The 21,186-nt window shown below is 37.3% G+C and overlaps 1 protein-coding gene across 2 annotated transcripts in view; it reads left to right on the plus strand.

The window, feature by feature from the left end:
• Positions 1-21,186, plus strand: part of ITPR2 (inositol 1,4,5-trisphosphate receptor type 2) — a 499,301-nt gene that overhangs the window by 113,489 nt on the left and 364,626 nt on the right. For both annotated transcript variants that reach the window (XM_031000671.3, XM_055358014.1), the window contains 4 exons: positions 1,620-1,718; positions 2,027-2,110; positions 2,417-2,563; positions 6,605-6,700. In XM_031000671.3, coding sequence (XP_030856531.1) covers positions 1,620-1,718; positions 2,027-2,110; positions 2,417-2,563; positions 6,605-6,700 — 426 coding nt within the window. The remainder of the gene's footprint in view (positions 1-1,619; positions 1,719-2,026; positions 2,111-2,416; positions 2,564-6,604; positions 6,701-21,186) is intronic.

Genomic DNA, 21,186 nt, shown 5'->3' on the forward strand with positions numbered 1-21,186 from the left:
TCATTTGTTTTTGCTCGTAATTTAATTTTTAAAAGGGATACCAATTCATGGTTCAAAGATAGAAAACAATGTAAAGATATATTGTGAAAAATCTCTCTTCTACTCTTTTTATTCCATCTGTCCAATTTCTACTCTTCTTCCTCAGGTATGCACTGGAGAGATTTCTTTATGCAGATCCTCCTATTCCCTCCCTCACATTTGTACACGAATGATAGCATACTACATGCCTTGCTCTGCCTATTCATCTTTTCACTTAATACTGCTCCTTAATGATCTTTCCTTAACTGTATATAGAGAGCTTCTATGATGAATCTTTGTGAGTTACAGCATCTGACTTCTTATGGACGTGATGAGTAGAGACCAGTCCTGTAAACAGCAGGAGTTGTTTCCACAAACCAAAGCACAACCTTTCTTTGTTTGGTTGGTGAGCTTGAGGCTTCTCTATTATATTTCAATTGCCAGATATAGTTTGTGACAACAGTACCATATGTGAGCATGGACTCCTCCATATCATCCATATGAGGATATCTGATATTGAAAATATGAAATTATGTTTTTTAAAGTTTGGGCTTAGATTAAGATACACTACATGGAGAAGTTCTGTTTATTCATATCGACTGAATCCTGATTTGTTTTATCATTTATCTATCAAACTAATTTATTCTAATATTTACTTGGTATAAAATATACAAAGGGAGGGTTTTGGTTTTCATTTTTGAGACAGTGATCAATTCTTTAAGTGAGATTTTATTTACTATAATAATATGTCTTCTAAATAAATTCAGCAATGTAAGTAAGTTTAATAATGGAAATTAAACTGTTCATTGTTATCATGAAGAAAGGATAACTTTGATTCCCCACAATTTGAGTTATGAATAAAAATACTTAAAGATAAGTTGGATATTGCTACAATAACATACATTAAAAAATCAATTAGAGTTACTTCTTTAGAGCACTTTTCCAATAATCAATTTTAGTTTTTATTTAAAAATGAACATCAGGTTTAAGGAGCAATATTAGTTTAATATATTTAAGATATGAGTGAATTGGATGCCCAAGGCTCAAACACAAAACATATTTCTACAAGGTCATACCTAATCCTGCATTTCCTGAATCAAGCTGACATTAGAATTTTTAATACACTTCTGAGACTATGGGAAGATCAAATTTACTCATCTCTTATAAAAGATAATACAAGTGTATAACATTTTCTGCTTGCTTTTGCAGTGGTTCTAATATTTGGATAGATTACTTTTTTGTGGTGACAGATGCATTTACTCTTTCTGTTGTGCTTATGGCATGAGACCTCGTGGGGAGGGATAATGGCCTATTTATTGACTTTAAGGAAGCTCTAACTGAAATGGGAGATGAATATGAAAAAGATCCACACTAGCTTTATGAATTCAGACTGATAGGCACTATGGGACATGGTTATATGATCATTTATTAGAAGATATTTTACCTCAAAGAGAAAAAGAATTGTATGAAAATTTGTGTGAAGGATAAAAGGACCAGATATCAGATCAATAATGGGGACTCCCGTGCAGTTATTTCCAGCTTCAAATATAGCACCAAAGATCCATGCAGTGTCTCAATTGTGATTTATTTCTGCTTCCTAGATTGTTGTAGGAGATAAAGTTGTTTTGATGCCTGTGAATGCAGGGCAGCCACTACATGCCAGCAACATAGAGCTTCTTGATAACCCAGGGTGTAAAGAGGTAAGTTCAAGTGGAAAAGGAATGAATGTGTTCATTTTTCTCATGAGACAGAGGGAGAAAAAAGTAATATAGTTTCTTTCATTGTTTTCATGAGCATAATCCCAGTTATTCTAATTAATATCCCTAAGGTACATATAGCTGTGATTAGTTATTGCTATTTTTGGATGGTCTCTCAAAGATACTTGTATTGAGGTATATACTTCATTATCCAAAATTGTCTTTAATTTCCTTTTACTAGTTGAACTAATAATTCCTGGTAGAGAATGGAATCTGTAGTCTTATAACTTTGAACATTTCTTCATTAATAGGTGAATGCTGTTAATTGCAACACCAGCTGGAAAATCACTTTATTCATGAAATACAGTTCCTATCGAGAGGATGTATTAAAAGGAGTAAGTATGTGCTACATAGGACATTTGCTGGGAGAAATGAAGGTAGTCTTACTGAAATTCTAGATGCAAAACCTATGTATTCACTGGTGTTCATCATTTAGAATGTGACTACACATGTTAATACTTACTCTAAGTGTTTTACTGAATTTCTCCCCCACATTTTTAAATGTTTAAATAAGCATTAAATAAATTTAAATAAGCTTTAAAAGTCAAATAGCTAGCAGAAGGGCCCAGAGTAGCAAAACCAGAAAGAGACACCTGCTTCTCACATCTGTTTGTTCAGATGTCTCTTGACCTTTTTGCTAGGGGGACGTTGTTAGATTATTTCATGCGGAACAAGAGAAGTTTTTGACTTGTGATGAATATGAGAAAAAACAGCACATTTTCCTTCGTACGACCTTGCGCCAATCAGCTACTTCTGCTACTAGTTCTAAAGCACTCTGGGAAATAGAGGTACGTAAATGTTTTTTGGCACTTAATAAATATTTAGATCAAAAAGAGAAGATTCACTGGGCTGGTTCTTTTATTGTTATAGGCATCATTTATGATAGAATCATAAAATAGAATAATTTTTGTGAACCAGCTTGTGCCTATTCATTGCTGTGACCAATTTGAAAGGAAACTGTTTCCTAAGCCTGTCTTCTCTGTGGTAGCTCTCATTTTCTCTCTCTCCTTCTCTGTCAAGTGCGCGCGCGCACACACACACACACACACACATTTACAAAAGGTACATTACGATCTTACTTTTTAACAAATCAATTGTGAAATGTCAAGACTAGTTAGACTGAAGACCATGTGCCTCAAATGGCACTGGAGTCAAGATGGAGTAGGATGCCTCACTTTGAGGAAGGTTGAGGCCAGAACTACTCAGTCCCTGAGGAGAACAATGTTTATTTCTTCTGTAGATGCCATTTCTATTGGAATCAGGAGACCCATAGTTAAGAATTCATTCATCTTTTTAAAAGTATCACTTAAATGTGGAACATGGTAGAGTAATTAAGGAAATGTAATCTATGGATTTTTCCTTAAAGGATCTTTTTATATGTGGAGGAGATAAGATCTACAGAATTGCCTATGAACAAGAGATTTACTAAACATCTAAGCCACTAGCTGTGGTTCTCAACCATTTCAAATTCTTCACCTGCCCCCAATTTTAAAACATATATTTTGTGACACTCCCTTTAATATTCTAAAATGAAATTTATAGGTAATATTATTTATATACTAAAGGTAGAATTAGTATAATGCTCAAATTCTAACATAAAGAATAAATAAAAGGAAAATACTTTATAATAAAATAATATGTATTTCAACATGAGAATGACTATCTAAAAGATACAATATTTATGCCCATCTTGGATGGATATATTTGGATTTGAGAGAAGTGGTTAAAGAAGAGGATCAGAAGACAGCCCATACAAGTACAGGAAAATGAAAAAGCAAAGGTAAATGTGGGCCCTTGAATGATAACGAGTGTTAGGAGACGTAATAATGGAACAAACTGAAAAACGGAGAGATAACCATAATCAAAGTAGGGATAATACTTAAGGCAAATTACCGACGAGATGCAGAAAATGAGGAAGTAAGATGCCTCTGCAAATGAGCTGAGCCTTATTTATAAATATGACACTAAAAAAGAACTAAGTTTATGACATGGTTTATAATCGAGATGAAATAGTACAAAAGAACTTATCTTCTATCTTGAAACTCCACAACATATTGAGGAATAATTTCAGTCGCCAGCATGCAGATGGACTTTGGAGACCACAACCATCAACAGGTGATGGAACTGAGAAGCTCTGGGGAAAACAGCTATGACTAAAGCTAATAATACACGAGGCTGCATGAAACCCCTCCCAGAAGTCTACCTCATTCATAAGAGTAAAACTGAAAAATAACAGGCAATCCTAAAATAAATACATAATTAAAGCATGCATTTTCACACTGTAAAGTTCTTAATATTTTGCTCTTTTTAAAAATTAAAAAAATATAGAGGTAGCAATAAGATGAGATATTATTTAAAACTCTGTTAATGAAATACAGTGAGTTACCTGCATTTGATGTGTCTCTGCTTATTTAATATTGGTTCTGAGTTGTTAAAAGGAGTTTTGAAAATTCTCTCATATTTTTGCTTTTAGTTTTATAGCTTTTGCTGTAACTGTACTACTGCAGTGAACCCTTTCCATCAAAATGCATAGTTGGAAATGCTGTGACACATTGAACAGAATAGGGAGTGAATAAATTGTTTAATAATTTTGAGATGTCTTTACTTCATTTAAACGTCCCTCACCGTAATGAATTTCATATAACTTGATGTAAAATGTTTTTATCTGCTGATGTACTAAAGTATTGCCAGTTTATATCGGTGGTACGCTTATTTCTATTTGAGATTTGAAGGATGCAGGCTTCAGGACGTTTCTCTATTGTATGCTATCACAGTTGGGCTTTAGTGAGGAAGCCTGAGGACTGTGCTTACCCAGCATGGGCATCAGGTGTTTCAAGCAAGAGGGAAATTACGTTCAACATGATTGGAAGGGCTGGGGAGGAAACGTGGAGTGGGGGACATGGGCTTATCTGAATGCAGATAAGCAATGCAATGACTGCTCCTCCTCTGAGCCTGCAGGCCTCTGCTCACATGCTGAGGGGTCCTCACCCACGCACCTTGTAGGAGCGGGCACTAGTCAGCTGCTCCCACTGTTACTGCAGCCCAAAGAGGAGTCTCTCTTCTACTGTCCTCTGCTTTCCATTCTAACGGGAATGTCCTCAAAGCCCCGCTGGGTGAGGCTTTCAGCCCCTGTGATGCAGGGGAGCACTTAGCAGGGTGGGGCTGGTCCTGAAGGCCACACACAGTGTTGATCACATTCTGGAATTGCCTGTAAATTGCAGCATAGATAATATCTTGGTCACTGCATATTAAATGCCAATAGCATCCCTCCAAAATCATTGTGATAAACAAAAACACCCTCCCTTCCAAATCTCTAGAATATCCCCGCTAGGGAGCCGTACTGCCCTTGCCAGACCCACTGATGTATAGGAGAGTAGTTCTTAGTCTGGGATCTTCAGATTATTTGTTAACCTTAGCAATTATATACAAACCACAAAATGTGTGTGTCTGTGTGTGTGTGTGTATTTGAGACAAACATTAGATTTTATCAGATTCTCGCAGATATCTCTCCTCCCTTAAAGGTTTAAGAGTTCAAACACTGACAAGATCACAGTGGCCAGTGTAATTAGCAAAGGATTTGTGGAAGAAATGTGATGTGAGAATTTGAAGGATAGGTGGGCTTTTGGCCCCAGAGGGAGTGTTTTGTAAGACCTCAAGGACTTTGAAGTATTTTCATAATTATTATCTTATCTGAGTTATGAGAGTATGGGAAGACAGTTGCTGGAGTCTAGCTAAAGGCATTAGCAAGTGAAGTATGTTAACACACAGAATTCGCGGTTGCAGCTGGAGCCAAACGGTGGTCAGTACTAGCAAAAAGAACGTAATGTGCTGAGGGAGAGTCATGAAAGTTATCCTAGCATTGTGATATGCCTTATGATATTTCATCTTCACAACAATCCTGTGAATCAACCCATTTTGTACACGAAGAAATAAGGCTCAAAGATGTTAAATTCCTTTCTGTGGTCATACCCCAGTAATTGGTGGACCTGAGACTCACATGCCTGAATTGGAGTGTAAAACCCGAGCTTTTCTGCTGCCCCATCCCGCCTGTCATAACCAGGTGTGTCGGAGCTTCTACTGCATTCATTCCCAGTGAACCTAGGGGCTCAGCATCTGGGCAAGGCCAATTCAAAGACAGGTATCAAAAGACATGCTGTCAATAAAAAGCATGCATGGAAAGGGCTAAGAATTAAGTAGTTTAGACCTTAGGCCTTGACGTTTGTGATTCTCTCTTCCAATCTACGTGGCTGTCTTTCTCATCCTCCAGGTTTCAGCTCACATGACATCTCAAAGTGGGCCATACTCATGATGGTCATATCTAAAGTTGCCTTCCCTAGTTACTCAATCATGTACTTCCCCTGTGTTGTTTCTGGCACTTGTCAAGTCTTACTTATTTCTTTGTTCGCTGGCTCTCTCTTTTCCATTAGAATGGAAGCTCTAGCTTTATCCACTGCTGTGTTTCTCTTCTCTTGAAGGTACTTGGCACATAGTGGGCTCTTAATGCAAGCTGCCGAGTAAATGTTTGAAAAACAAAGGGAACAAAATCTCAGTATTTCCACTTTGGTCTTGGAAACATGTCTTTCTGAGTAAAGCTGTGTTTGCAGATGTAAGGCACGAGTGTCATGCATGCACGAGTTAACAACTGTTATAACATGTCTCTTGCTCATTTATGGGGAATTTTGTTTTTCTGCCACATTATACTCTCATGGAAATGTATATTAGGTTTGACAGATCAGCATTAACAGGAGGGCAGGCATGTAAACTGTTGGTGTTTGCTTGCCAGGAACATAAATATTGTTTTGCCATTACTATCATTGCTCTCTTTGTAGGTGGTTCATCATGACCCATGCCGTGGGGGTGCAGGACAGTGGAACAGCTTGTTCAGATTTAAGCATCTTGCAACTGGAAACTATTTAGCTGCAGAGGTAAGACTAATGGATAAAGTGGTATTAAGTTTCTGACTCTGAATTAGTGAAAGAGGCAATCGGGTTCTCCATAAGACATTGTATTTGCAGAAACAGTCATTATACAAATTTGATTATTGCTTCTAGTATTCTGGATTGGCATATAAATTATTTTTAAAATGTAAATGTTAGTCAAAGTATTACAAATTAAGACAACAACGATAATAACAACAAAAACTCTGCAGTTGGTTTACTGGAAGGCCAACTGGAATGGGGCATCTGATTTGCATATGCATGTGATGTGGCCTAAAGTTTTCTATTTAGCTTCACCCTTTCAGAATGTCCGCATCATAGATATGATCAGTTCATTGCCCATGTCATATAGCCTAGCTAGCTTTGGGTTCATCTGCAGTGGCCTCTTTCACTGTGGGTGGCTTTTATTATTCAAATCATTGGGAAGGAAAATGTTTTCTTCGTAAAACTGTCAATAAAATGGTAAAAACATACAAAAGCTTTTTCTTTATCCACTAAAAGTATGTTGACAGACAGATATGAAGGATGTCAGAAGATATGAAGGATAGGTAGAAATAACATCATGGAAGTTTTACAAATGTTTTAATTAAAGTTTGGTTATCTAATTGAAAAATAATTTTGAAGCTAGTCTTTTCCAGATGTATGAAAATTTCCATTCATGGAACTGTGCTGGGCACTTAGTATTTGATGACTATTTTGTGAATGGATAGAGGATGGGAAGAAGGAGATTTTGGGATTTGTATGTGAGACGCATTTGGAGACATATTGGGCAAATTAATCACACTACACTCCAATTTCTTCTTCTGGAAAACGGGGATAATCAAATATATTTCTAATTCTCTTAACTTATTAGAATGAAATTAGGCAAAGTGCTTGCAGAAGTTGTGGTTTATGGTAAGCACAGGGTAAGTGATGCTGGCATGACTAATTTTTGTTTTTGAGACAGAGTCTTGCCCTGTTGCCCAGGCTGGAGTGCCGTGATGCACTCAACCTGTGCCTCCCAGGTTCAAGCAATCCTCTTGCTTCAGCCTCCTGAGTAGCTGGGACTACAGGTTCATGCCACCATGCCTGGCTATGTTTTATATTTTCAGTAGAGAAGGGGTTTTGCCATGTTGGCCAGGCTGGTCTCAGACTCCTGGACTCAAGCGCCTGCCTCGGCCTCCCAAAGCCCTGGGATTATAGGCATGAGCCACTGTGTCCCGCCTAATTTTATGTGATAAACAGGGATTATTTTTACTTTTTTAAGTATCTAACACATTATTTAGTGCTCAACTAGATGAAATACAGCTTTGCAATTTACAGTCTGTTTATAGCATAAATGTTTTAAAGTAACCCTTTTGAAAAGCAACTCATTGAAGCAAAAATCATTAGTAAGGTAGAGAATCTTGTCTAAAATAAAAATTACAAAAGCCTAACTAGATATCCTATAAAAGATAAGAAATTAGGATTAAAATTCTCTTATGTTAGTGGCTCTTTTCCCCAATTCACTTTTCAAGCAAATCTACTGATGTGCTGTAGAAAACTGACATGATGTACATGTATATCACTAGTTTTCTTTGTTAATTTCTATAATTAAAACATGTACCTTTTGATGCATTCAAATGATTAGATTTTTAAGAATTAAATTGTTCATTAACCTTAGTGAGGATCCAAGACTTCAATATATACACGAATTAATTAAAAATGGAGAAGTAGAAAGCAAATCATTCCTTGAAAAGATTTGAAAGACTCTCTTTCATCCTGTCTCTAGAGAATGCAGCTTTAAATGCCAGGTGCCGTCTCATCCATTAAAGAGTCTGGTGTATTTAGAGGACCTTTTCTTTGACCTTTAATACTTTAGATAACATCTTTTTTATGGTCTAGTGGGAGGAGGAAAATTAAGTATTAAGTACGCATCTGAAAACTGAAAGTTAGGAATTTATTTTCTACTGATTTTAACTAGTGTAACAGAATGGGTGCTCTGTGTAGTGTTCTAATATCAAAATAGCAATCATAGCCTCAAAATCCTGGCATCCATACATTGGTGTTTTGTATTTTCTATGTCAGTTGGGACAAAATCCTGGTGTGCTCATGTCTCAGGATGCTTGTCCTTACTGGTATGAAAATGTCTAGAGGTGTGGCCAAATCACAATGATTTCTAGTCCAGGAACAGCTGGTAACTAGCCTCTGACAGCAGTTGAGAAGCAATGATTACACGTTTATCATTTTGCTTTCTAAAAATGCCCAGGTCTTTATTTCTTTCTTAAACTTTTTAATTTTTATGGGCACATAGTATATGTATACACTTATGGGGCACATGTGATGTCTTGATACAGGCATACAATGTGTAATAATCACATAGGGTATTTGGGATATTGGTCACCTCAAGCATTTATCATTTCTTTGTATTAGGAACATTCCAATTCTACTCTTTTAGTTATTTTAAAATATACAATAAATTGTTGTTAACTGTGTATTACCCTGTTGGGCTATCAAATTCTAGATCTTACTCCTTCTATCGAACTATATTTTTGTACCCATTAATCACCTCCACCTTTTCTCTCCCTCCCTGTCACCCTTCCTAGCCTCTGGTAACTATCCTTCTACTCCCTAGCTTCATAAGTTCAATTGTTTTAATTTTTAGCTCCCACATATGAGTGAGAACATGTGAAATTTGTCATTCTGTGCCTGTCTTATTTCACTTAACATAATGTCCTCCAGTTTTATCCATATTGTTGCAAATGACAGGATCTCATTCTTTTTTTATGGCTGAATAATATTCCACTGTGAACAGGTACTACATTTTCTTTATCCATTCATCTGTTGATGTATACTTAGGTTAATTCCAAATCTTGGCTATTGTGTGTAGTGCTGTAATAAACATGGGGATGCAGGTACCTCTTCCATATGCTGATTTCCTTCCTTTTGGGTGTATACCTAGCAGTAGGATTGCCAGATCATATGGTAGCTCTATTTTTAGTTTTTTGAGGAACCGCCATACTGTTCTCTATAGTGGCTGCACTAATTTACATTCCTACCAACCATGTGAGGGTTCCCCTTTCTCCACATCTTCATCAGCATTTGTTATTGCCTTTCTTTTGGATAACAGCCATTTTAAACGGGGTGAGATGATATCTTATTGTAGTTTTGGTTGGCATTTCTCTGATGATTAATGATGTTAAGCATTTTTTTTATATATTTGTTTGCCATTTGTATGTCTTCTTTTGAGAAATTTGTATTCAGATCTTTTACTCATTTTTAAATCAGATTATTAGTTTTTTTTGTCTATTGAGTTGTTTTAGCTCCTTATATATTATGGTTATTAATCTCTTGTCAAAAAATGCCCAGGTTGGCCAGGCGCGGTGGCTCACATCTGTATTCCCAGCACTTTAGGAGGCTGAGGCGGGTGGATCACCTGAGGTCAGGAGTTCAAGACTAGCCTGGCCAACATGGTGAAACCCTGTCTCTACAAAAATACAATAATTAGCCAGGCATGATGGCAGGTGCCTGTAATCCCAGCTACTTGGGAGGCAGAGGTAGGAGAATTGCTTGAACCCGGGAGGTGGAGGTTGCAGTGAGCCAAGATCGTGCCATTGCACTTCAGTGTGGGCAAAAGAACAAGACTCTGTCTCAAAAAATAAAATAAAATAAAATAGCCCACGTTTTTTATTTCAAAGCATTAGTCATGTCGTTCAAGTAGGATGGGGGTTCTCTATATTTTGAGTGACAACCTCCTAGAATTATTTGTTTTATTACCCTGTACCCTTATTCTTAGACGATAGAGGCTCCATGGCACAGATTTATTTTACTTGTTCAGTTTTCTCTTTAATATCTAGATATTATTTTAAAAAAGATACATATTGGGATGTGGGGAATGCAAGAATTCGGAATGATTATTTTTGGAATTCATAAAATTGCAAACAGAGTCTTTAAGATTTCATGCAACCTTCAATATATGTTTCTTTAGTGCCTGGTAAACGCACAGCATGGTAGAATGCTGCAGGTACGGCAAAGGAAGCTGAGGACTCAGCCTTTGCCTTCAAAGAATGGAGCTTGTAGTTCAGAAGACAGTGCGGCACAACCAGGGAGGGCTAATTATATGTACAGGTAGAATTGGGTCATATTCCAGTGAGAGAAGCTGGAGTGAGGTTAGTTGAAGATTCTTGCTTGGGGCAAACTGGTTCTCAAAGAAAATAATAGACATGGACTGTTAGAGAAATAAAAGGGCAGTCCTGTGTAAGTTGCTAGGAAGGCGCATCAGAGATACAGAATGTCCAAATCATGCATAGACAATATTAAGACTGAGGCCCAGCCCAAGGAAGGTGTTGTGAAAGGAGTGACTGACAGGTCTCCTTGCTTTAAGATTTTGAACGAAGGGTTTGACTTTTATCTAGTTTGTAACAGGAATGAAGTTTGAGGAAGTTTAACTTGGTAGCTACCTCGAGGCTGGGACTGATCAGCTACTAGCAGGCCTTTGGTAGAGATCAGTGATGTCATTAAAAAAATCCCAGTACAGTGTGATAAATTTATGATAGCAATATGAATAGTGGCCCACACTTTTCTCAGGGGGTCTCAAGGATGTGCAAGAAATGGTCAGGAGGTCAGAGGCGTTGCTGCTTGATGAATGAGTAAGGCACATGGGGAAGAGGGAGAAAGGGCGTTCAGACAGCGAGGGCAGCTTGTACACAAGAAAGGAGGTGTGTGGTACCATACTAGTTTCATATGTAGGACTTGTGAGTTTGGAAGTAATGCAAGAAGGTGAGAGGGAAGCGATGGGGCCAGAAGTGTAGTGCAGCTGATCAGTTGAGGCCATATATATCAAGGAGAATGGGTTTTATCTTTAAAGTACAGAGGAGTATAATAAATAGATTTGTGATTAAAGAAGACCACTCCAGAGTTGTACTGTGTAATATAGTAGTTTCTAGCCACATGTTGGCTATTAAATTAAAATTAATATTATCAAAATAAAATTAAAAAGTCAGTATCTCATTCACAACAGCCACATTTCAAGTTGCTCAACAGCCACGCCACACGAAATAATGCACATTTCCAAAGAGACAGTTGTGGTGGGCAGCACTGCTCTGGAGCCTTTGTGAAGTGACTAGAAGAAATTGAATCTAGAGGCAGTGAGGCCAGATAAGAGTCTGAATGATCTGCTGCTTTCTACATTTTCTTTCTTTGCCATCTGGTGGAAGTTTTGCCTATCTACAAAGAAATAAGGTAGTTGTCTTTAAAAGGGCTATATTACAATCTTTAACAAAGAAAATTATTTTGCATTACTTGACCTATATTGCTTTGGAAAGGTCATCAACAGTTTTTGCTTTAGCAATTTTGAGCACTTGAACCAAGGGAGAGGCTTCGGTAATGGTGAGGAAGGGAAGAATTGAAGGCATTCTTGGGAGACAGAACTGATGCAGTGGTAAGCCGTCAGGTGTTAAGGGTTAAGGAATAGGATTCTGGCTTTGGAGAACTAGTGATGTCATTCACCAAATTAGGGAAAATGAGAAGAGGTGCCAAATTGATGAGGGAAATAATCCATTCAAATTTGATTATGCTTATAAAATGTCTGGGTGAAGTTGTCCACTAGGGAAGATTTCAAAACGTCTGGAAGTTTGGAGATTGACCAGTGTTAGATTTGGGTTTTCAGAGCACAGGTAAGATCATTAGGGAGTAGAAAGAGAGTGGGAGGGTGTTTGAAGGTAGAATCATGAGGAAATTATCTTTGAAGGATGAGGGAGAGACTGGGAGCCTGAGAAGCCAGAAGCACCTGGAAAATCAAATGGGCTGAATTACAAATGCCGAGCGAGGAAGGAGAGAACTTCACAAGGGAGGGAGTGCTACTAAACGGGCCAGAAACAAATCTGCTTACATCAGCTGGCAAGAATGCAATCATTTGTTACTTTATGGGGAACATTTTTAGTGGAAACCAGAATGCAGGGGTGGAGGAATGACCAGGAAGCCAGGAAGCAGAAGTGGGTGCAGACTGAGTTTTCATAGCACTGCTGTGAAAAGGGGAAGCAGAGTTGCAGGCCAGGGAAAATTAAGAGTCCTATTAGATGATTTTTATAAAATGTATTTTTAAAATTGAGGTGGTTGAGGATGCTGCTGTTTTTGCATTAAAGGGAAGTACCTAGCAGTGCGGCTAGATATTGCAGAGTATTAACCTTTTTTCCCATGACCTTTCCGACTTTAACAGACATATTTATAATTTAAAATATTACTTTCATGTGCTGTAGGCATTCCTGGTAAATTGGATTATGTAATTCTTGAATTGCCTTTGAGTTTATGGTGTTTATATTGGCCAGTGTGACAGAGCCTAGCATAGTGGGAAAAAAATCCCATGCATACTGTTTACAATCTGTCTGACTTTAAGCAAATATTTAACCCCTCTGGACCTGAGTTCCTTTGTGTGTAAAAAAAGTTAAGAATGTATATTATATAGTATTATTCTGGAATTAAAGAAGATAGGGGATGTACAGCACCTTGTACGTGAGACGTATGCAATAAATATTAAGTCTGTTTGCTTTCTTGGAGAGGAAACAGAGAGAAAATGCAGAGTAGTGTTTTATTATTATTATCATTATTAATAACTAGCATGTCTTAGGTAAGTTAAGGAGGGTAAGTATATAGGGGCAAAGTTTAGTTATTTAATATGTTTATCTGGAAAAGATTACTACAATGCTTTGACATAGGAAACACTGCCTCATGGAGCCACTGAAAATCCTTCCAATAATATCTCATGATCTGTTGTGCAGCTCCTATGTCAGGTATAACACACAGCCAGCCAGTCACTTCCGTGATTTATAAATAGACATTTTGGGTGACATTACTCTTAATCAACTGGGCAACGTATGCTGAGTGCTTATCTAGGAGAACAGCTGAAAAGACTATCCATGACTTGGATTATTAGAATATTTTAACATATATTGCTTTTATTTCTCTGAGTTCTTTAGATAAATTTTTCTAAAGCAGAAATGAAGTTTCTTTTGAATAACTTGAAATAGTTTTTTTATGGTCTATACATTTGAGTTTAACTCACGCTATTGTGTAACAACTTAAATTGTGGTCTTTTAAATAATATAGCGCAGTTAGAGTTCATTGAGCATTTTCGAATTTTAAAAGCCTTTGATTCTGGATAATGCCACAGTTACTCTCCATAAACCTGTTGAGATATTTCAGAAATCCCCCACTTAGGGAGGAAATGTTTATAGCATTTCTTTGGGCTTATCACAGTTCACAGTTAGCTATGCATTTGTTTGTTACCTGTTGTATGTATTGTGTATATCTATTCAGTGGCTATTTTGTTCCCTGCAATGAAAGGCCTGTATCTGTTTTGCTCATTGCTGGATGCCTTGTGCCTAGAAGAGTGCCTGACACTTAATTTGCCTTCAGTAACTGTTGGATGATTGAATGAGTGAATCATAGGGACTATGACTGTTGTTATAAATCCAATAATTTTACTTTACAGAAAAAGAAATCCAGGCTCACAGAGGTGATTTATTTTGTTAAAATCAAAAAACCGATATAATGAAAGTATTAGGAATGAATGCTTTCAACTGAGGGTAACGATGGCAATGTCTAGAGACATTTTTATTTTCACAGTTGGGGAATGGGAGCTGCTATTTATTGTCACAGTTAGGGAATGGGATGTAGCTAAACATCCTACTATACACAGGACAGCCCCTCACAACAAAGAATTATCGGGTTCAAGATACCAGTAATGCTAAGGGTTGAGAAACTCTGATCTGTATTATACTGAAAGTATACATTTATTGAATGCCTACTAGGTAGAAGTACTACTTTGACATTGTGAAGAAAACAGAGATGATTAACACATGATCCTTGTCCTCTAAGAGTTTGCAATTTAGATTAACTCAATCTCTGGGACATTGAGATCTCTTTTGCCATTGTTTCCACTATACATGCACATCTGAGAGAAATGGTTCTATGTAATGTCTAATTGTTAACATCTGTAGGTGACCATGCTAAGTCTCACAGTAAGTTTAAAGGACTGCAACCTTAAATTTAAGCACAAATTAGATAAGAAGATCTAAAATTTACTTATAGATACGGTGCTCAAGTATGATACTCTATTTTAACCAGCACTTAACTGGATGGTTTAGGTATTCAGAAAAGTGTAATAAGCCTAATTATTTATGTGGAAGTGAAGGGGGCACTATCCAAAGGAAATCAGACCATTTGATATGCTGGAAATTCCGTAGTTGAATTACATAGAGAAAACACATATGTTGCAAGCTATTTAAGAATAGCATTTTTTTTTTTGGTGAATTGCGGAAAACAACTAGGAACTAGGATAATGATACAAGATTTAACACGGTTTAAGTTTTATCCTGCAAGATAGTAAAGCTAACCAAGGGTTAGAAATGGTCCCTTATTCAATGTAAAGATATCCAACAGGATAGTTTAGGGATTCGGATTAATTTTAAAGAAATAACTCAGTGCTAGACTGTAATCCCAGCACTTTGGGAGGCCAAGGTGGGCAGATCACTTGAGGTCAGGAGTTCAAGACTAGCCTGGCCAATATGGTGAAACCCCCTTCTCTACTAAAAATACAAAAATAAACCGGGCATGGTGGCACACGCCTGTAGCCCCAGCTACTCGGGAGGCTGAGGCAGGAGAATCACTTGAACCCAGGAGGTGGAGGTTGCAGTGAGCCGAGATCGCACCACTGCACTACAGCCTGGGCAACAGAGTGAGAGTCCATCTCAAAATAAAAGGAGAAAAAAAAAAAGAAAAAAAAACCACCAACCCCCCCCGCCCCCAAAAACCAAACCAAACCAAAAACCTCAATGCTAGAAACCTATGGATAAAATGTGGAACAAAGTATCTAATTATGAACAAGATAAAGATTTTTGATCTCATGAAGTAATACAGAGCATATTATTAGACCGTTTCTCTTGCAATGTTGATTTCTGTGGGGCATATATGTAGTTAGGTGGCATGAGGGGAAGGTAAATATACACTGATGTTTTTGACACAGCTGTCCACACACTCATCGACACTTTATCATAGATATTTTACTTGTATTATTATTGTAGTGGTTCAGGTAAGTTCACAACTATGTCTGTGAGGGAGAAAGTAATTTTACCATATTTTGCTTAGGAAAATATGGGGACCTCAGTAAATGGTTCTTCCACAGTTGTGGGAAGAATTATAAATCAGCCTTCACAATTTATGATCTGATGCTTTCTGCATTTTCTTTCTTTGGATCTTACTAAAGCAAAAACTTTTGATGATCTTTCCAAAGCAGTATAGATCAAGTACTGCATAATAATGTCATTTATTCAAGATTGGAATAAAAGCCCTGTTAAAGATCACTAGCTTATTTGTTTGTAGATAGGCAAAACTTCCAGCAGATGGCAGTAAACACTTATTTCCTGACTATTCAATAGCCTGTGGATTTAATTAATTAGCTAAAAACACAGTACTCAAGAAACTCTATAATAGCATAGGATTTTATGACTATTGGGGCTGTAGTTTTAAATGTCTCTATGTTTAGTTCTCTCTCAAATGTATCAGCCATAGTATGTGAAAAGGGCCTGGTTTGTATGCATGTATATGTATACATAAATACAGCAGACTAACATACAGACCAGACCCTATACATACGAATAAAATGTTACATATCAAAATATAGAAATTGTACCTGACACACATATACACCCAGTAAAGGTTATTTTCTCTCCTTTCTTTTCTAGGCTTATCAATCAGAATAATAGATTTGTCCTGAAATGCCAGTCATTGGAAAGAGAAACATATAAATATAATTATTTAAAAATACACACATGATGTTTATGATTTCAGTGTTATATATAATAAAAATTGATCAAAACACATTTCATTGTAAAAAAAGTAAAGCTTCTCTTTTAAGAAAATAAGTAGGTATTATGGACTTAAAAACTTACGGTCTGCTTCTTGCTATTGTGTTAGATGGAGGGGTGCAGTTGTTTTTTAATTGATTGTGGTACAATCATGACTTTCACTGCCTAGGTATTTATGATGTTTCTCTCTCTCTATCATTTTGCACCACACCTGACTTCTTTATATTCTTCTTTGGCCATTTAATTGAAGACTGTCTTCAGAGATTAGTAATGGGTCTCTAAATTCCCTCTCTGTTACTCACTGCCATGGCTGCAGTGGACCCTGCCTTTGATCTTGGATATGCCATTGCCATACAAAATCAATAAATTTATCTAAAATTTAATTGTTTCCTTGCAAAATAGTGATTTTTCTTAGTTCATAGTTAAAGACTTGAGAGTCATGATAAAGGGTTTTCTCTCTCAGTTTACACATTCAGATTCTACTGATTCTGTCTCTGCAAAATCTTTCACATCCACTTTGTCCTTTTTATTCCAGCATTATTATCTTAATTTGGGTCCACCCACCTCTTCCTTGGACCACTGCCCTTAGTTACTTTCCTTTTTTCATCCTCTGTCCCCTTGCATCATCTGAATATGGATGCAAACTCTCTAGCCTGCGGTTTAAAGGCCTAGATGTTCTGGGCTGACCCTCCTTCCCAGCTTGCGTCACACCACTCTGCTTTATGGAGGCAGGAGGGAAGCAGCGTGCTACAGGAACTGAAAGACGTGGCTTTGGAGCCCTCAGACCTGTGCTTGCCCACCCTGCCACTCCCCAGCGGTGTGACTTTGCATAAAGCACTTCAGTTGATGTGCTCCAAGTGCCTTGTCTGTAAACTGTGTTAAGAATCTTGTCTTATAGTATAATTGTAAGGTTAAATGAATTAACCTGTAAAAGCATGTAAAAAAGTATTTTGTAAGTGACACTGATTGGTCTTCTTTAAAGAAGTCTCATTTTTCTCACCTATGTGGCAGTGGCCCCTCCAGCCTTGCCGCCTTCTTCACTCCCTGGTTCCTGCTCTGCCAGTTAAAATTCTACCCATCCTTCAAGGCTTATCTCAAATGCTAAATTCTCCATGAATAATTTGTGAATAAATTTGCCCACCACAGATCCCTCCTTCCTCTGACCTATATTATTTATAAATTATTCATTCCTGTCTTATGTCCCTTGTCACATTTTATTTTGTATTTCAGCTGACTGTATTTATGTCTTATTTTCCCTCCTAGGTTGTAATGTCTTATGGTCAGGGACCATATTCTCTTTGTCTTTGCTAAAATACCATATGCCGCAATGCTTTGCCCATTATAGATGCTCTATTAATATTTATTGAATAAATGATTGAATGGCATATTAGCTCTCCAATGCCAGATTTATAATTTTTTTTAACATAAAGACTTTAAGTCCTAAAAGACCTCCATATGACCATGTCTTTTTCCTCCTTTAAAAAATAATTTTTTTCTAGTCATTTTTAGTCTCTTACTTTAAGAATTACTGCTATTATTCAATTTAGAGATGGGAAACAGCAGTATAATTTAAAGCATATATTTATTTGGCCTTTAATAGTTAACGCTGGTAAATTTATATGGCCCTGGATTTATTTGGGTGGCTTTTTGTCCCTCTTTCCCTTCTCCTCTTCCTTTTCTTCCACATCATTATTGTTATTATTATACTTTATTGAGTTTACTGAGGTAATCTCTCCATGTTAATTATTTAAAAAATCATATTGCAGCCTGAGAGACACAGATGAGGCGAAATCTAACTGATTGGCACCATCTGTAGTTTTGCTGCCAAAGATATGAATATGTAAAATTTATTGACATAGAGTCATGGTTTAGTTATAGTCTTTTTCTCATTTTGCAGATGAGGACACTGAGTTCCATGGGCATTAGGCCACCTTTCCTAAAGATGCTGGTGTTTCTTTATAGAGCAGAGACTGGAATCCACTTCCCCAGACAGCCAGTCAGGGACGGGTAATCCTAAGCAGGGGAAATACGTAAACACTGATTGTAGAAGGTAACATTGTCTTTGGGGTAGAATATATGATCTAAGTTTCAGAGGGCATAAATTATTTTATTTTGTGTTTGACTTAGGTACATTAATTCCTGTTTTTGTGCATGTTTTAGTGGGGGATATGTCATGGTTTCCAGCATTGAATTTCAAGTGTCTGTAATAACCATTCTAATGTGTATTGAGTGAAAACTTGGGCCATAAGGTACATCCTTGGTCGAACATGTTGGATATCATTTGGATATAATTTAGCTAAAATTTTAGTATGGATTTTTTTTAATTTAAAAGAAAAGTTGAAATTTTTCAAGCAGAAGACAAATAAATTTTTAAAAAAGCTATGGTGAAACTTGACTAAAAGAGATGAATAAATTTCTTCTGGACACCGTGCTAGGATTTTCTTTACTAACAAGTGAAAATATGTTTCTTTAATCAGAAGAAAGGAGGCCAGTTAACTCACTCTTTGCTCTCTACCTTTCACTCTTGGATTCTAAAAGCAGGATTAAATCCCGTTTTGGAACTAATTCTGTTACTCATAATTCAAGGGAACTTAAGGAATCTGAGGGAAAGTCTGGGTCTCTGTAGACAAAGGCCAGCCTCAAGTCCCCTCAATGGCTGTCCCAGCATTAACAGGTGACCTGTATCTTCTTACCCTCCTTGTGTGTCAGTTCTGAAAACTGAAAGGCTGCTGTCATGAAACTCTTGGTCTGGGTACTGCTTTCCATCCATACTCCCTTCCCTCACACTCCTACTCATTTTCTGATTTGTTTCACCATAATGTAGTTTTGTTTGTTCATTTATTTCATTTAAATGGAATCATGCAGTACATTGTGTTTTGTGTGTGCCTTCATCCACTTAATGTCTTTGAGATTCATTCTTGGTTGTCGCTTGCATGAGAAGCTCGTCATGTTCATTGCCGAGTAGTACTCCATTGTTAGAATATGCCCCATTTAGTTTATCATTCTTCTCTTACATGACATGCTTTTAAAATCTTAGCCTAATTTCTGGCTCTGTTTTACATCCCTACCACTGTTTTCTCTGCCTTTTCCCCTTATCATCTTCAAATGAATGTGTCAATCTTTTGTGGTTGATTTCAATGGATAGAGTAACCTCTGCATACACAATTCTTTCTTCAGCTGAGGAAAATTTTATCTTCTATTATCTTTGATTATTGCTTGTGTTCCACTTATTCTCTCTTCCATTTGAGAGCTCTGGTCCCTCATTAGTTGGTTGTCTCTTCTCTGGTTGTCTGTGACCATTTTCTTTTTCTAATGATCATTTCTGGATGCCTTCCTTCTGTATGGAGGGATAGCTGCTAAGCTGCTCATCCTCTGCATTGCTGATTTTCCGTAACTATGCTGTTGGTGCTAATGTGGACTTTAATTTTGTATTTATGTTTTCATGTATATTGAAATATGAAGAAATTCCATAACTTCTCTTATATTGTATTATTTGTATTATTATTTTAGTATTTATATATATTATTATTATTATAATTATTTTGAGACAGAGTCTCACTTCGTCATCCAGGTTGGAGTGCAGTCACTGCAACCTCTGCCTCCTGGGTTCAAGCAAGTCTCATGCTCAGCCTCCCAAGTAGCTGGAATTACAGGTGCGTGCCACCATGCCCAGCTAATTTTTGTATTTTTAGTAGAGACGGGGTTTTACCATGTTGGCCAGGATGATCTCGAACTCCTGATCTTAGGTGATCCACCCACCTTGGCCTCCCACAGTGCTGGGATTAAGTGCATGAGCCACCACACCCGGCCACATATTGTTTCTATACTATCATTTTAGCTCTTTATGTTATTTCGTTGCCTTTATGTAGAGGTCGTGTTTACTTGTACTTTCCTGAGAATGCCAAACCATTTCCTGAAAATTCATTTTGCATCATATCATAGGAAATGTTGAGAAAGACTCTGAGAAGGAATCTCCCTTGTTCTAACTCAGTGTTCCATCAGTCCTATTTTGTTTTTTCCTTCCTTTCTTCTTTCCTTGTTATCCTCAGATGAGTGAGCTCTGCGCAGAACCAGAGGGTTGAGTGGATTGTCCTTTTGTTCCATTTTTAAATTCTCTAGTATGAAAATTCAGTCCTCTTTCTAAATGTTCAGCTGCAGGGCTGGCTGATGGGTGCATTTGCAGCGCAGTTCCCAGATTTGAGCAGACATCGACTCTATGGATTCTATGGACTCTACGCACCTGGGCTTAACTAAGGCAGTTTCTTCTGTTTCTTACCCCTTTGCTATATTTCTGCATCATCATGCAATGTCATTCCAGCATACGGCATTCCTTTTCTCTCTTCACACCATGCTTCTCAGAAAGGCCTTAGCCATCATCTTTTCCGTCCACTTTCTGCCCACTTGTTTTCTGAGCATCTGTTTGGTCATGTAAAGACAGAGACAGGTAGCAGACTAGGGAAGCAGTTTTCTGTGTAATTTCATGGCAGCTTGCCAGCGATAGAGAAACTCTTCTCTATAGGTTTTTGGTCGGTAAATTCTCTGGGTTTCTATGTCAGCGTTCAAACTGACTCAGTATCTTCTTATCTTTGTTTACGTGGCCACTAGCTTAAAGAGACGTTGAAGTTTGCCACGTGATAAAAACTGGGTCATTAC

This window comes from Gorilla gorilla, chromosome 10, assembly GCF_029281585.2.
Source record: "Gorilla gorilla gorilla isolate KB3781 chromosome 10, NHGRI_mGorGor1-v2.1_pri, whole genome shotgun sequence".
NCBI lineage: Eukaryota > Metazoa > Chordata > Mammalia > Primates > Hominidae > Gorilla > Gorilla gorilla.